Source organism: Hippoglossus hippoglossus, chromosome 14, assembly GCF_009819705.1.
Source record: "Hippoglossus hippoglossus isolate fHipHip1 chromosome 14, fHipHip1.pri, whole genome shotgun sequence".
In the NCBI taxonomy this organism is placed as follows: Eukaryota; Metazoa; Chordata; class Actinopteri; order Pleuronectiformes; family Pleuronectidae; genus Hippoglossus; species Hippoglossus hippoglossus.
Genome location: NC_047164.1, coordinates 18908733 through 18923467, shown reverse-complemented (window position 1 = coordinate 18923467; position 14735 = coordinate 18908733). Strand labels below are relative to the sequence as shown.

The following is a 14735-nucleotide window of genomic DNA, read 5'->3' as shown; positions in this document are numbered from 1 at the left end:
ACTACAGTTTCACCACTTACCAATATGTCACATGCTGTTCCGATTAGTCATCGCAGGGAGTGTTGTAAAATCAGGGAAGTAATGACCAATGACTTCATCAGGGAAACTTGATAGAATATTGACCTTGCTGTCTGAGAACAATAGTCAGTAGGTGTTTCTTGGTTTAATCAATCTTCTACTTCAGATTCACCATTTAGTGATCCACCATAATACGGCTCAAACGACAATCTATTCCATCTCCAGTCCTTGTTCTGTTCAAACATGAATTCCAAAGTTTATCTTTAGCCGTCTGAGTTAGTCAGACCAAGCTGATATTTTTCAAAGTTAATCTTGATGTTTGAGTTTCAGCAGATGAAAAAAAGTATCTAAGGTGAACTGAGGGACAGAAACACAAAGAGTGAATTTAGCTTTAAAAAGACTATAAATGGGGTTAACATTCATGGACCTTCAGACTGTTGAATCCTCATTTTAAGTTTGAGCTCTGGAAACAGGACTTTTAAATGCCAGTGTGAACAGGTGGAGAATTAAATTAAACAAAACTTGTTTAACTTTTCATGAACTGGGTATGAACTCCCCTTTATTCCTCATGCTCTTAAACTGTCCAATTGATTGTTACGGTAAAATATTTTCGTCCCTCGCTGAAGATTCAAAAAGATATGAATTCCCTTATTCTCCGATATTTATATCATTATTATTAGTTGTTGTATAGGGTTTTTGATTTAATTGTTAATTGTTGTTTATTATAAGGAGCTCTGATAGTTTTCCTGCCGTGTTCAAATTAAATTTTAAGTGAAACCTTAAAACCTTGACTATTGTTTTTAAGACAAATTGTTGACTCATCCTTCAATGTGATGATTAAACTCAGCAGTAATCCCAATGAAGCCAATTTCATTTAAATAACTAAAAGCAACAGGTAGTTTCAGAGGGAATGTTTTAATGGTAGATCATTTCCACATGACAATGAAACAATAAAAAATTTACTCATGTCAACCTTTTCCACAGTTTTCCCTTAAGAGAATATGGATTTGAACAGATTCTTTTCTCTGCACCCTCCTACCATTCATGTAACACTTTTCCATGTAAGAAAATACAGCATTTTAAAACATATTTGGCAATACAGAAGCAAACCCGGTAAGTTTTCCTCCACAAAGAAATTTAATAAACATTTTATGCTGACACATGGATTCCTATAGCCCTCCAACCCCTCAACGTTTATTTAAACTAAAATAACCCAGAATGTTAACAGTCTATACAGCTAAAGGGCATAATTAATGATGAAAAGGAACATTACAATCATGTAGTTCAACAGTGTGTGTTCGTAGCTAACAAACATGTCCTAGCTAGAATAAAATAAAGATGATAATAATACAGTGGAGTTCAGGTAGGGGAAAACGGAACGGCCATTGATTTGACAGAAAATTTTGTCCGGCAATTTCTGAAAGGATTTTTGCACCGACGCTGGATATTACATCTTTGGGAATTAACCAATTTATCCGATTACATCTTAAGTTACCATTCTTCGTTTTACAAGGCTGTTACTGTTACTCGTCTTTGGCTCAAGGCCTAGTGATCATACAGAAGGCACTTTTATTGGCATTGATGATGCAACTAACATGGCAGTTATACCTCAGGGCCTAAGCGAATATTCATGGAAATGCAGTATCAACCATTTTTGACCTTTTTCTTTTTTACATATCACACAACATCGTGGTCCTTTTACCAGCAAAAGATTTCAAACATTTAACATCCGAATTCCATCTTTAAAGTAACTGCACATAACTTAGTGTAATAGGTTTGCATATGACTGGAACCATTAATGTAATGATAGGCTAATTCTCGCTCGTCAGTTCTATGGTCAATGCTCATAGGATCCGTAGCCGTTACCAAAAACCAGCAAGTAATGTTAGATTGAATTGTCCACATGCAGAAAGACTTCTCACTTTTGTTGAAGTGATTGCTCATTGTTGTCTTGTATGAGCACAGGCTTCCCCAGGAAAAGGACAAAGACAAATCAGTGATGCAATTGTACGTTGTCATTCTGACAATAAATGAATGAGAACCAGATGTGAGCCTGCCCAGGTAAAACTGTAAGGAAGATCTTAAGAGATGACTTTGAGAAATGATGAAAACTCTGCTACTAATCATGTCAACATAACATAACTGGCAGCCACTTTCCAAAGTGAATCATAGCGTTTGGATGAGTTTATCCTCCAGGCAGCCAGTGGTTCACACTCACTTCTGTGTGGCATTGAAATAAAGTTGCAAAAAGAAAAGAGGAAGTAAATGTGTTTAAAAGGACCAGTGTGTAGAATCTAGTTTCTTCTAGTGGTGAAGTTGTAGATAGCAGCCCACTGAATACACCCTAGAACCACCATTTCCATACATGTAGAGGAGCCTACAGTGGTCTTCAAGTAACATAAAAACACAAGAACCTATCTAAAGCCAATGTAGAAACATGACAGGTTCTGCAAAAGAGAAAACAATCCTTTTAAGATAACAAAAACACAATTATCGAATTCAGGTCATTATCCATGCATGAAAACAATTATAAAGATTATATTAAATTTCTGCCAATATATCTCTCTAAATCCTACACACTGGTGCCTTTAAAATTGGGAATGCCACTGATTTTACACATCAAGTCCATTAACAGGTCTTCGGGAGCACCAACACATATATGCTGTATAAAACCTCTTGTGGCTCAAAAACAAAACTGCTGAAAGAATATCAAATATCCTAAAATGACTACAAGCTTGAAACTGAAAAATAATCTCAGGTTCAGAGTAAGAACTGAGCTGGAAAAGAGATAGAGATATTGACCTGACAAACTGTACTAATAATCTTCACTGTGAAGGACTAAGGGAGTTAAGTGTCAAGTGTTGTGAATTGAACATCATATCACTGTGAAATGAATGGAAACCGCTGTCTGCCTGAAATATAAGAAACTGTTTCAAAACATAGAACACATTATGCTTTGGGAAATGCTCAACAGTGATGTCAGACAGCCTACATCTGAAGGGTTGTAAATGTGCCACAACATGCAAAAACAGACAGTTTCACTTTGACAATATCTGAGGAAACAAAAAAGTATCACCTCAATGTCCATTTTCATTTACAACTGATGACTTCATGTTAACACAGGAAGCACGTCACTGAAATTACTTTCCTGACTGTTGCTATCATCAACACGTTAACAACCTACACCCCATAAAACAACTTCTATTAAAACATGAAGGATGATGGAGACTAGCAGTGATGGGAACTATCAACAAGCTGGTTTAACAACACAGATGAATCACATTATTACAGTTATTACTACGACTGTTATAGATCTTTGACAGTGTGTGTAAGATTGTCCAATGGCCACTGTGTACTTAAAGCCAGGAGATACTGTACCATGCATCTGACAAGGATGATACTTGAACCAGTGGATTTTGGATGGAAAAGAGACTGTGGCCCTACTCCGTCACTGAAGTGCCAATACTTCCAGCAAAGCCACCACAACACTGATCCATCTCTGTACAAACCTTCCTCTGTTACATCAGCCACTAAATGAGAAGCTTCAGTGTGACAGAAAACCATCAGCGACCTGAATGTCTGTCCCACCAGAGGAAAACCCCACAAACTACATATGGCTTAACTTTGTTGCTCTGTTTTCTTACATGATTCTCCACGTTGTCATTCTTCTGCCATTTATCTCAGCAAACTATTCCATTTTCCAAGTTTTGTTCACGTCCTGTAAATGAACTGTAACTCAGCTTGGCAAGATCACCGCTACTGTTCAATTGACATCAAATGTATACAGGCCTGGACGAGTGAACGAAAGCCAGAAGGACAGTGAAGCAACAGAAATGCACGAGATGCGTTTGCCATCAGGCCACTCTACTCTTGAGCAGACAATCACAGTGTAGCAGCCTTTGCTACCTAATGAGACTATCAGGGAGGGAGAAACACTTGACTGGTATCTTAATTTACAAAATTGTGATCAGAAAAATAAATCCTTGGACCTGTGAAGAGTAAAACTGGTGTTAACCCACCCACCCCAAAAAAACAAATAAAACAACAAATAAAAGGTAATTCAGCTTAACATTCCTTTAGGCACATAAGTCTTTATGGATCCCACATGCGTGGTGGTCAGGAATGCTTTTCACACAATAACAAAACCAAAACGTGAGGATGCCTTGTATGCAAACTTGGAGAAATTAACCTATAGTGCTGTTTTTAAATACTTGTGTCGGTGGCTTCAGATGAAACAGTGAGAAAACCACACGACTCTGAACTGCATGCCTGACCAGGATGACGGGACAGAAGATGTCCCACGCACATCTTCAGACTCATCCACCCCAACTGTGACCTCCATTACTTTTAAATCCAGATTTACTGATCGGTTTTCTACTGTTGGTGTGATATTTTTTATTTTTTTGTTAAAAGTTTGTGTCAACACTAAATCACAATCTAGCCTTGAATATTGCTCAGCAGCTATTTACAGAATTGCAAAACAAACAATCTGACTGATCTACACACAATATCTCACATTGTCCCGTGTTTATTTTTAGTGGTCCTCTTCAAAAAGAAATGTTCTAAAAAGTGTAAACATGGAAAAAAAAAAAAAGATTCTGTATAAATGTGACTCGTTTTGTCCTCCCACCATGCCATAGAACCTTATCTGCAAACCACAATAACCTTAATGACTGTTTTTCTAATTCAGGGACCCATTATTCGGGTCCAAGTTTTAGTGCAGATCTGCTGTGCAGTAATAGGACCTTTTTAACCGTTTCAAGTAAACCCCGTTTAATGTCCCGTTTTTTTTTCTTCCATTCTGCGATCCTTTTTGTTCAAAAGAGAGCCGTCCTCCATCGGTCTGTATTGTGGCCCGCTGCCTCAGCTTGCTCTTGTTGTTGGGTTTCCCCACACGCAGGTGCATACACTCTCACACACACAACCAGCCCCCTCTTTAAGTGAGTACAATGTTAAACAAAGGTAAATGACATTAAAAGAAAAATCACCTTTTCACTCACAAATCCTTCCATGTTTGCAATCAACACTGAGATGTCAGGCCCCAACATTTAAGTTAAATTTCTTCATTTTTTTGAACACACAGCAGAATAAACATTGTTTGGAAGCAAGGTCTCCTGGTGGCAAGTCAAATGTTCAGAGGTCTTTTCTTTTTTTGTAGTTGTTTGTTTGTATTTTTCTTGCCGTTCTCCACAGCTTAGTCCTGCTTTGCCTGGAGCTTCTGCTTCCAGGCCTCGTTCAAGTAAACCAGTCGCTTGTAGTTGAGAATAAAGAGAATGAAGTTCAGCGCATATGTGGTGATGCAGATGATGCAGAAGTCCTTTAGGACAAAGTAGAGGATGTAGCCCAGGTAGAGCGAACCCACCACCGACAAGATGGATGTCGTCATGAGAATAAGGGCGGCCATTGCACTGACAGTCATTCCTATGGCAAGAAACACAGACTAAGGCTTAGACAAGTGACCGTGAGTGAAAAAAAACACATAACCTTTCATCACACATGCAACCTGATGAGTTTGCTCTTCTCACAAAGCTTTCCCCCTCACAGTTCTCTATTTATATGATGAGCCTCCTCGTGATGACATTCAGCTCAAACACTGAATAGACTGGTCAGACTATTCTGTTGTCACATGAGGTGCAGTCATAGTTCTAAGGCTGAGTCTCCTCGGTGTTTGTGCTTGTGATAGAAGCACAGAAGAAGATTCTCTCTTGCTACCACAATTATTTTATTTACCTAATCTTTAGACATGCAGACGCACATTATTGAGTATGCTTGATTTAATACAAGAGTGTTCAATTTAATCACTGTTTTACATATTGTCAATGTTGTTGATTATAAATGATAGATATTAAAATCCTGATGAATTGATGTGTGATCTACAACCGAATTAATCTGCAACTATTTTGTTAAACAATTATTTAAAAATATTCTTAACGAAAATAAAAAAGTGAATACTTTCTGGTTTCTTTGCTCCTCTAATCAGTAAAGGAAATATCTTTTGTTTATGGAACAAACAAAGATTTGAGGAGGCCATCTTGGCGTTCAGTAAACACACATCAACATTTACCATTTCTTGACATTTTATGGACCAAAAAGACTAATAGCTGAATCAAGAAAATAATCGACAGATTAATCAATATTGAAAATAGTTGTTTGTTGCTTACCTACAAGACATACAATGGAGCAGCAGTGGAAAATAACTACTGAAAAGTTCTTAAAGCTGCAGTATGGGACTATTTATTTATAAATTAATGATTGTTACAGTCAAGCCCTCTACAGATAAGTCCACACAATGTTGATTAAGCCTGTCAGCGCCAGGTATATCTCTGTGTGGCAAACCATACAGCACTGTAAACTGCAATGATTGGTGCTGAAAAAAGGTGCAAAATTAGCAATGGAGATGAAGGAAGCAATCTACAACTGAGGCAAGCAAAACATTGCCACTGATGTGTTGACTGCTTACAGAAGAGAGGGAACTGAGGTCAGACCAAGTTGTCGCCCTATTTGGAATAAGCTAGGTAACATTTATATTTACTGTACCTGAATAATTATTGTATAGGAACTGTGAAGATTTCTCTGTATTCCAAAGTGTCCTCACTACCAGAAAAGGGAGACAAAGGCTTTGCAGTTTGCACTGCAGGTTTAAGTTAGATTTTTTAGCTAGCTCGAAAAGTACAAGTTACCTGGATAATTATACTACAGTAGAGGAAAATATTTATTTACTTTAGTTACTTGTAACATTGCAAATTCAGATTAAGAAAAGTACAATCAATTAACATCTAACATATTACAAAATAAACTACCAAGCAGCATATAGATTTTGCCTTTACCAGCTACAGAATTAAAGTGATTACTTAATTCATCAATAATTATAATCAAATTGTACTTGACATTTGGCACTTATACTACATATACTAAGTATATTTTGTTCAAATATTTTTGTATTTTTACTCAAGACAGATTTTGAGTGCAGGACTTTTAAAAGTAATTCTACTTAAAAGATCTGAGTACTTCTCAGTACCACAAATGACATCAATTACTAGAAATATTGCTGTACTACATAAGAGGTACATGAGAAATACCTAGAACACATTCTGACAATACATCCAAGAAAGAGAAATTAATTTATCCATTGTGATGTTTATGTCCTGTAACTATTTATATTAATGAGTGTATTAGACCATTGTGGGTCTAATTCATGTTGCAAATCAATGCTTACGAACATATATTTTTATTTCTATTATATTTCCATAAATGTAATTTGATTTGAAAGGTATTTAATTAGCTGGATTATCCCAAAAGACTATTGTTAGAAGCAGCACAGTCTTGGGAAAGGTCACAACTATAGCATTAATTTCATGTGAAATTTAAACATTAGTCCCGAGCTGTACAATGGCACTGAACAGAACTTAAAGCGTTGGTTATGCAGATCTTGGAGTCGTGCCTACTTACAAATACTGGTAAATTCAAGGCTGTGCGAGTAATCCAAGTTCTGAAACTGAGTGGCCATGATTTTAATATGGAAATCTTGACCCGCTGTAGCCGTTCGACTTAACTGGGCTGCTATTGTGTTAGGCAAATGAGTGCTAACTACTGTGGCTAAAAGGACCTCTTGTTCCGTGCCAGCGCCAGGTGGCCAGGCAAGTCTACAGACCCCTCAGCAGGCGAACATGTCAAACCAGCATGACTGAGTCAGCAATACCACCAATGAGGAGTGCCTATTAATGTAATCTAAGTGGGGAAACGCACAAATACAACATAAGCAGACAAATGGATCATGACTCTTCACTGTCAGGACAAAATTTGACTGAGACCAACACATCATTATTAGAACCCCACAACTGCCATCACCTGACTTAATCTTACGGTTACTTCACTAATATGTTACAGATGCAGTCTTAGGAGAAATTGAGTGAGTGTGCTTCAATGTATCAGCCTCTAACTTAAGCATTTAATTTATGTATACACGGCCACTTACAGCCATGTCAGTGTCATGTGGGTCGGGTTTAGTCAAATAAAGCCATGTCAGTGGAAGGCAAAGTACTGAGTCAGCATTAGATGCTAGTGCAACAGAACAGGACATTTTTTCACCAGTTAAATAAGAATGGCATGTTACCTAGTAGGAGCTGAAAGGCATAAAAGGCAATCCCATAGACACTGTTGGGTTGGTTCAGTGCACTGTCATTTCCAAAAATTGAGCCCAAGAGTCCAAATCCTCGACCCCACCTAAAAAAGGAAAAGAAAAAAGAAGTAAAGCTTTATTTTAGGAATGTAGAAGAAAACTTCAGCAATTTAGAAAGAATGGATGAGAGTAGAGTACTATTAAAACCCAAGTCACACTTAATGGAAATAAGATTTACAAAAAGACAATGTACGGAAATAAATTCCAGTGATAGAAGTGATGAAATTCTTGCTATGAATACTCCCAAATCTTTCTGAAATACCACTGTGACCATACCTAACATAGTAACCCTTTGAACATTTAACTTAATAAGTCTGTTATGTACCCTCTCAAGAAACATTTTATTTGGCTTTGTTGGAGTGTTTTAGTGACAACCACTGGTTAACACACTCATCTCTACCTGTTCATCAATATCTTTGAACTTCCATAAAACATGAGGTCTCATATTCTAATTTCTGCCTCTAGTAAAACTGAAAACTCTGTCTTGATTATGATAAATTTCTATATATGACAAATTTCAACATACTTTTTAATGTGCTGCTAGATTTTTTGTGAAGAAATTCACTACTGCAGACTACAAGATCAGATATGTCTGAAACGGTCTCTCTCCTCGTGAGGAGAGTGCTACAAACTGAGTTTCATTTCTTGCACAGCAACCATGACTTGGATAAACGATCAATGACCAAGCTCAACAATGGTAGAAAAATTGAAAATACACCAATCTACTAGGGTATATCACTTCTTATATACAAATTTTTGCTTATTATATACTTTTCTACTCTTATGTTTTAGTGAACACTGGAGTTAATTCAGCACGTTTCATTTGAGGCTGTAAAGCAGGGAAATGAAAGTAAGTGGTTGGTTCAATGACTAATCTCATTTACCAAGACAAAATGCCCAATTTTATAACTTCACTAAGAACCACAGTCGACTTCTAAATGATATTCTTCAAAATATTTGTGCAGAGAAATGTTTTAATGTTAATAAAAAGATGCATGTAATAGGCTTATTGTACAATATGTTTAGCAGTGTCATTTAATTTAGCACTTTGTGGGAAGCTTTCAATTCATTTCACTGGGGCAGGCATTCAGGTTTGTGTTTTATCTTACACTGATTACCATTTGAGGAGACATACACAACTAATACAATAAGCTGTATTATCAAACACAGGGTATTCAATTTATCTAGTCCTAGTAACTGAATAGATTAAACTGCTGGAAACTAAGACTGTTTGGATTTTAAAAAGGTCCAGTGCGTAAGATTTGGGTGAAAGGGATCTATTGGCCGAAATTGAATATAAAATAATCCTAGTCATGTTTTCACTAGTGTGTTTCATCTAAATTGTAAGAATTGTCTTTTTCTTTACTGTAGAATGGGCCCTTTCTATTTAAATACTTTCTATTTACATCGGGAGCGGGTCCTCTTTACGGAGGCTGCCATGTTTTTTACAGTAGCCCAGACTGAACAAACTAAACACCTTTTGAGTTTTTATGACAACTGAAGGCTACAAAATGTTTTCTTCCATGTTTGGAAGAGGAGGGTGAGGGGAGGGGTATTCAGCTGCAACATGAAACTTCACCACTAGATATCACTAAATTCTACACACTGAACCTTTACATCAACTGCTCTATTCTTCATCTTAAGGAAATTATGACTTTCAGTTCATGAAATACAAAAAATACTCACAACTGATTTACAGTTTATTTTTGGTGACAATGGTGAGACTGTCCCCAACTGTCAGACAGAGATTTGGCTCACTCATTTAACAAATATGTAATAAGTCACTGGCAGGTTGCCTTCCAGGTATGTTGTGGTTATGATTCCAAATCCTGCACAGACTCCCATTCAGTGAGATTAAAGAGGATTCACTTGGCTCATCAATAGTTGCATGACCACAGTTAAGCCAGTATGGCAACTTCTCAGGAGTGGTTTTGTGCAAGTATCATCTTTACAATTTAAAGAGATGTTAATTTAAAATCAGTGTTAGCTTACTGGGTAAACTAACTTTGCAACCATCTGAAACAAACCAAAGCAATACTAAATCTGTGCAACTGTGGCTTGTTATCTAACAGCACTGAAACTTTTAGGTGGCCAACAAGGCTACAGTTCCCCCCCTGACCTCTGAAGCATCTACAGTATGTGCACTGGCCCTGGAGGTAGCCAAAGTTTAGTTTTAAACCCTGGTAGTGACATTAGCATTACAGCTAATGACAGCAGCCCTACAGCTACCCTTAACATAGCTAGCAGGTTAGAAAGTTACGTTAGCCAAGCTATCAACATCAAGACAGCTAAAACCCAGAAACCATACATAGAGTTATGTAGACTTGAATGAAAAGCTTCACCCGGCAACAGCACAGACGATAACGTTAGTCAGGACAAGATATCGACAACATTTGTAATTAAGTTGGTTTTACATATGTATTATCCTTTCATACACAAGCGTAGCCCTACGTGCTGTAAACAGTAGCAATTAGCCATTCATCAATTTATAATTCAACGATGCTGAGGGCTCTCTGCTGACAGCTAACTGGCTAGGAAGTATGACATGGGTTTCGTTAGCTAACGCATAGCTAAAGTTAGCTTCGCCGGGCTAACTAGGTAGCAAATGATGCGCTTATTAAATGAAACAGTTCACTTATTTCAGACACTAACATTCAGCTCGCAGCATGCTAGCAGGTAAGCTACGCAGCTAGCCCCAGTGTAAGCCGGGTGCATTTGACAGTTTAAACCGCGGAGCCCTGCCCCAGACTGTACAATAGCAGCCAGGCAGCTCCATTGAGCGCCACTGTGTGTCGGCGCTCTTTGCTGAATTCAAATTACCTTGAGCTGAACACTTTGGAGCAGCTGATGGAGCTGCTGACGTCGCACATCGCCGTGTAGCCCGGGTCCCGAGCCTTTTCCCTCTCGACGTGGAAGGCGTACAGAGACAGCAGAATGCCCAGCAGGCACACGAGGAGCCGGGCTATTCTCTCCCACCGAGGGGTGGACACTCTCAGGACGGGCGCCGCCATCACTCTCTGGCCTAGCTGGAGACACGCATACATACGCAGAGAGCTCGTCTGTGAGACGGAGCGGCGACGTGGAAAAGCGTCAGGACGCGCCACACCGTGAGGGGCGGGCCGCAGAGCAGCCGAACAGCGGAGGACCGGGGAGGACTCGATCCCTCTGCGGAAACACTGCCAGCGGTATAGCATGCAAACTAATCATGGAGGTTTATAGTGGGTGGGTGTCTGTGCGTGTGCGTGCGTGCATGTGCTGCTCAAATCCACGCTGTCCCTTTTATAAATCACCAATTGTCTTTTGGGGAAATGTGTATAAAATGTAGCCCTGAAAACATTGAGAAGATGAGACTGTGGCAGCTTGCTCCACGCTCAATATATAATGTAGAGTACATGTAATTAAACAATCGAGTATTAAGTTTAAATAAATAAAGGGAAAATAGAAATAAAAGTCTATTATAAGTAAAACATATAAAGTGTAGACGGCGTAAATGCAGAAACCAGTGTGTTTAAAAGAAATAACACTATGAGAATAAAATAAGTAAGTTATGTGAGACAGGTATATTCTGGCAAAAATGTGGTAATGGGGACACCTACTGGACCGAGAACAACCTGCCTGCCTGCCTCTCTGCCTCTCTGTCTGTCTGCCTGTCTGCCTGCCTGCCTGCCTGCCTGCCTCTCTGCCTGTCTGCCTGCCTGCCTGCCTGCCTGCCTCTCTGCCTGCCTGCCTGCCTGCCTGCCTGCCTCTCTGTCTGTCTGTCTGTCTGCCTACCTGTCTGTCTGTCTGTCTGTCTGTCTGTCTGTCTGCCTACCTACCTGCCTCCCCGCCTGCCTGCCTCTCTGTCTGCCTGCCTGCCTGTCTTCCTGTATGTCTGCCTGCCTGCCTGTCTGTCTGTCTGTCTGCCTGCCTGCCTGCCTGCCTGCCTGCCTGCCTGCCTGTCTGCCTGCCTGCCTGCCTCTCTGTCTCTCTGTCTGTCTGTCTGTCTGTCTGTCTGCCTACCTGTCTGTCTGTCTGTCTGTCTGTCTGTCTGTCTGTCTGTCTGTCTGTCTGTCTACCTGCCTCCCTGTCTGCCTGCCTCTCTGTCTGTCTGCCTGCCTGCCTGTCTGCCTGCCTGCCAGTCAGTCAGTCAGTCAGTCAGTCAGTCAGTCTGTCTGTCTGTCTGTCTGTCTGTCTGCCTGCCTGCCTGCCTGTCTTCCTGTATGTCTGCCTGCCTGCCTGTCTGTATGTCTGTCTGTCTGTCTGTCTGCCTGCCTGCCTGCCTGCCTGCCAGCCAGCCTGTCTGTCTGTCTGTCTGTCTGTCTGTTTGGCTGTCTGTCTGTATGTCTGTCTGCCTGCCTGCCTGCCTGCCTGCTTGCCTGCCAGCCTGTCTGTCTGTCTGCCTGCCTGCCAGCCTGTCTGTCTGTCTGTCTGCCTGTCTGCCTGCCTGCCTGCCTGCCTGTCAGCGATAACTCGAGCAGTTTTAATCCAAGTTGTTTGCTATCACCATAAAACAATGACATAAAACAATACAGGATTGATATTACTAGCTATACATATGCCCACATGAATGTACTGTGTTTATCATGTCGTATAAGTCTGTCTGTCTGTCTGTCATGAAACTTTATAAGTGTATGTGTTTGAGATCTAAATGAAGGCTAAGTTTAAAGATGGGTGTGGACCGACCACAGTACTGAGGGGGACTGCTGTAAAGAGCAAGTTGAGGAGGGATCACATGTTGAGGTTCACATCCATGAGCTCTCACAAGTTATAACTACATTATATGAGTGCTCAGTAGTCTTGACTAGTCATATCCTCAGTAATATTACAGCAAAACTTCATTTCTAACATTGCTTTGAAATGAATGTCATAAATTACATACACATAACAAGAGTGCTAATATTCACAACACATGAACACTGAACACTGAAAAGACGTAAAATGACATGGAACAAGCTTTGAATGAAAATATCACAATAACATAGACACTTTATTTATTCAAGCATAAAGTTTATGTTGCCACTTCCGCAGTCAGTGGCACAGCCGCGGTCACGTGACTGCGTGTATATAAACACGGTGTGACATCATCTGTTTACAGTTTTCTGAGACTCTCCGCTGAGAAACTCCTCTGCTTCCAAATGGCGACAGACATGGAAAGATTCGTCTCTTTCGAGGAGACGTATTACGATCAGTACGACTATTACAACCTGCTGGAGTTTTCGTGCCATGCCTGTGGCAAAGGCCGATCCAAGAGGGAGATCGAGCTGAACACAAACCGCCATTCCCCCTCAGGACACGAGAGGAAGATAGCGGAGAAATTTCACAACAGTGAGATTAAGCGCAGGAGAACGAAGAGCTCGTCGTGTTGATGGCCTGTTTATCGACGTTTACAGGTAATTCGGTCCCTCTGTGGTCTGAATGTAGTCTTTCTTTGTTGTGGAATTTGCCTGTGTGTATTCAACCATAGAAAATACCCTGACCTGCTGTTTACATAAACGAGATCCAGCCTGCAAGGCACCTCCCATTACTGTGGAGTGAATAACACCTACTTTTATGAGGGCCATTGTAAGATATGTTTTGCTCTATTTACTAGGACAATCAATTGGATCCGTTATTTCCTTTCTAATAGGTTTTTTTATCCCACCTATTGTTTGTATAATCATATAATCAATAGCTATGCTCCATTTTTTTGGCAAAGCCTGAATAACTCTTCCATCTAATTCCATCTTTTACGCCTTAAAATTGGCCTTAAAATTGGATTAGTTGCCATCATAACTTGTGACAACATCAGATCAAAAAACGTTTAATGAGTACTCTGATTACAAACAACAACAGATGAATCACTGACAGTTCAGATGATACTATTTAACATTTGTCGTTTTTTTTTATCAAAAATGCCCCCAAAAAACTTTACTGTTCCCTTTCCTGCCTTCACCTGTTGTGTATTATAAATTGAACTTGCTTTGGACTGTTGGACAGACAAAATAAAGGTGCAACACATCAACATGCGCCTGGTGAAACAGTGATGGATATATTTCACAATTTTCCCTTCACAGTTCATTCACTTCATAGACCCATTAAAATAATCTGCAGAGGAATTGATGAGAAAAATAACTTTAAGCTGCATTTTGTTTGTGCTTTGTAGTGACCATTTAATTCTGAATCGCCCACAGATCTGGACTGAAGTTGGACTTCTGATGTTGACCGTGACCAAGTGTCTCTGCCTCTCCTGTCCCAGTGAATGGAGCTCGATGACAATGGGAACATTCCCAGTAATGAGTCACGAGACTGCCCTCCATTCCATACTCTACCCTGTAACATTACGTGCTACACTCACGTTACAGCTGTGCGAGAATAGTTTGTGGTGAGCTATATAGGTCAGTGGTGTGTGTGCTTGATAAATGTATATGAATAGATATGGTCGCTTCTGTGGGTTCAGAGGTCATTGTACTGTATTTTAAATCATTAATACAATAAAAGTGATGTTAACTAAACCAGCTTGAGTTGTTTTATTTCTGTTGCTCACACATGATATCTAGTTGATTTAATTCATCTGGTGTAA

General features: G+C 39.7%; 2 protein-coding genes across 2 annotated transcripts; one reads left to right on the top strand and one right to left on the bottom strand.

Annotated features, from left to right (window-relative positions):
- Nucleotides 1-914: 914 nt before the first annotated feature.
- Nucleotides 915-11448, bottom strand: vkorc1l1 (vitamin K epoxide reductase complex, subunit 1-like 1). Its single transcript, XM_034606107.1, has 3 exons — nucleotides 11018-11448; nucleotides 8132-8241; nucleotides 915-5439 (listed from the first exon to the last, which is right to left on the bottom strand). Exons 1-3 carry the CDS (start codon nucleotides 11389-11391, stop codon nucleotides 5213-5215), a joined length of 711 nt encoding a protein of 236 aa, XP_034461998.1. The 5' UTR covers nucleotides 11392-11448; the 3' UTR covers nucleotides 915-5212.
- LOC117774071 (nuclear protein 1-like) lies at nucleotides 11388-14670 on the top strand. The gene is made up of 3 exons (XM_034606121.1): nucleotides 11388-11419; nucleotides 13272-13566; nucleotides 14347-14670. The coding sequence occupies exons 1-2, from the start codon at nucleotides 11403-11405 to the stop codon at nucleotides 13540-13542; spliced, it is 288 nt and encodes a 95-aa protein (XP_034462012.1). The 5' UTR covers nucleotides 11388-11402; the 3' UTR covers nucleotides 13543-13566; nucleotides 14347-14670.
- Nucleotides 14671-14735: the final 65 nt, after the last annotated feature.

What these genes read in the sequence shown, in the direction of transcription:
- vkorc1l1 (XM_034606107.1), bottom strand. Translation starts at nt 11,391, where the DNA reads ATGCTATACCGCTGGCAGTGTTTCCGCAGAGGGATCGAGTCCTCCCCG. An exon ending in TCCAAAGTGTTCAGCTCAAG is followed by an intron (nt 8,242 to 11,017) that starts GTAATTTGAATT and finishes TTCCTTTTTTAG; the next exon opens with GTGGGGTCGAGGATTTGGAC. An exon ending in TGCCTTTCAGCTCCTACTAG is followed by an intron (nt 5,440 to 8,131) that starts GTAACATGCCAT and finishes TTCTTGCCATAG; the next exon opens with GAATGACTGTCAGTGCAATG.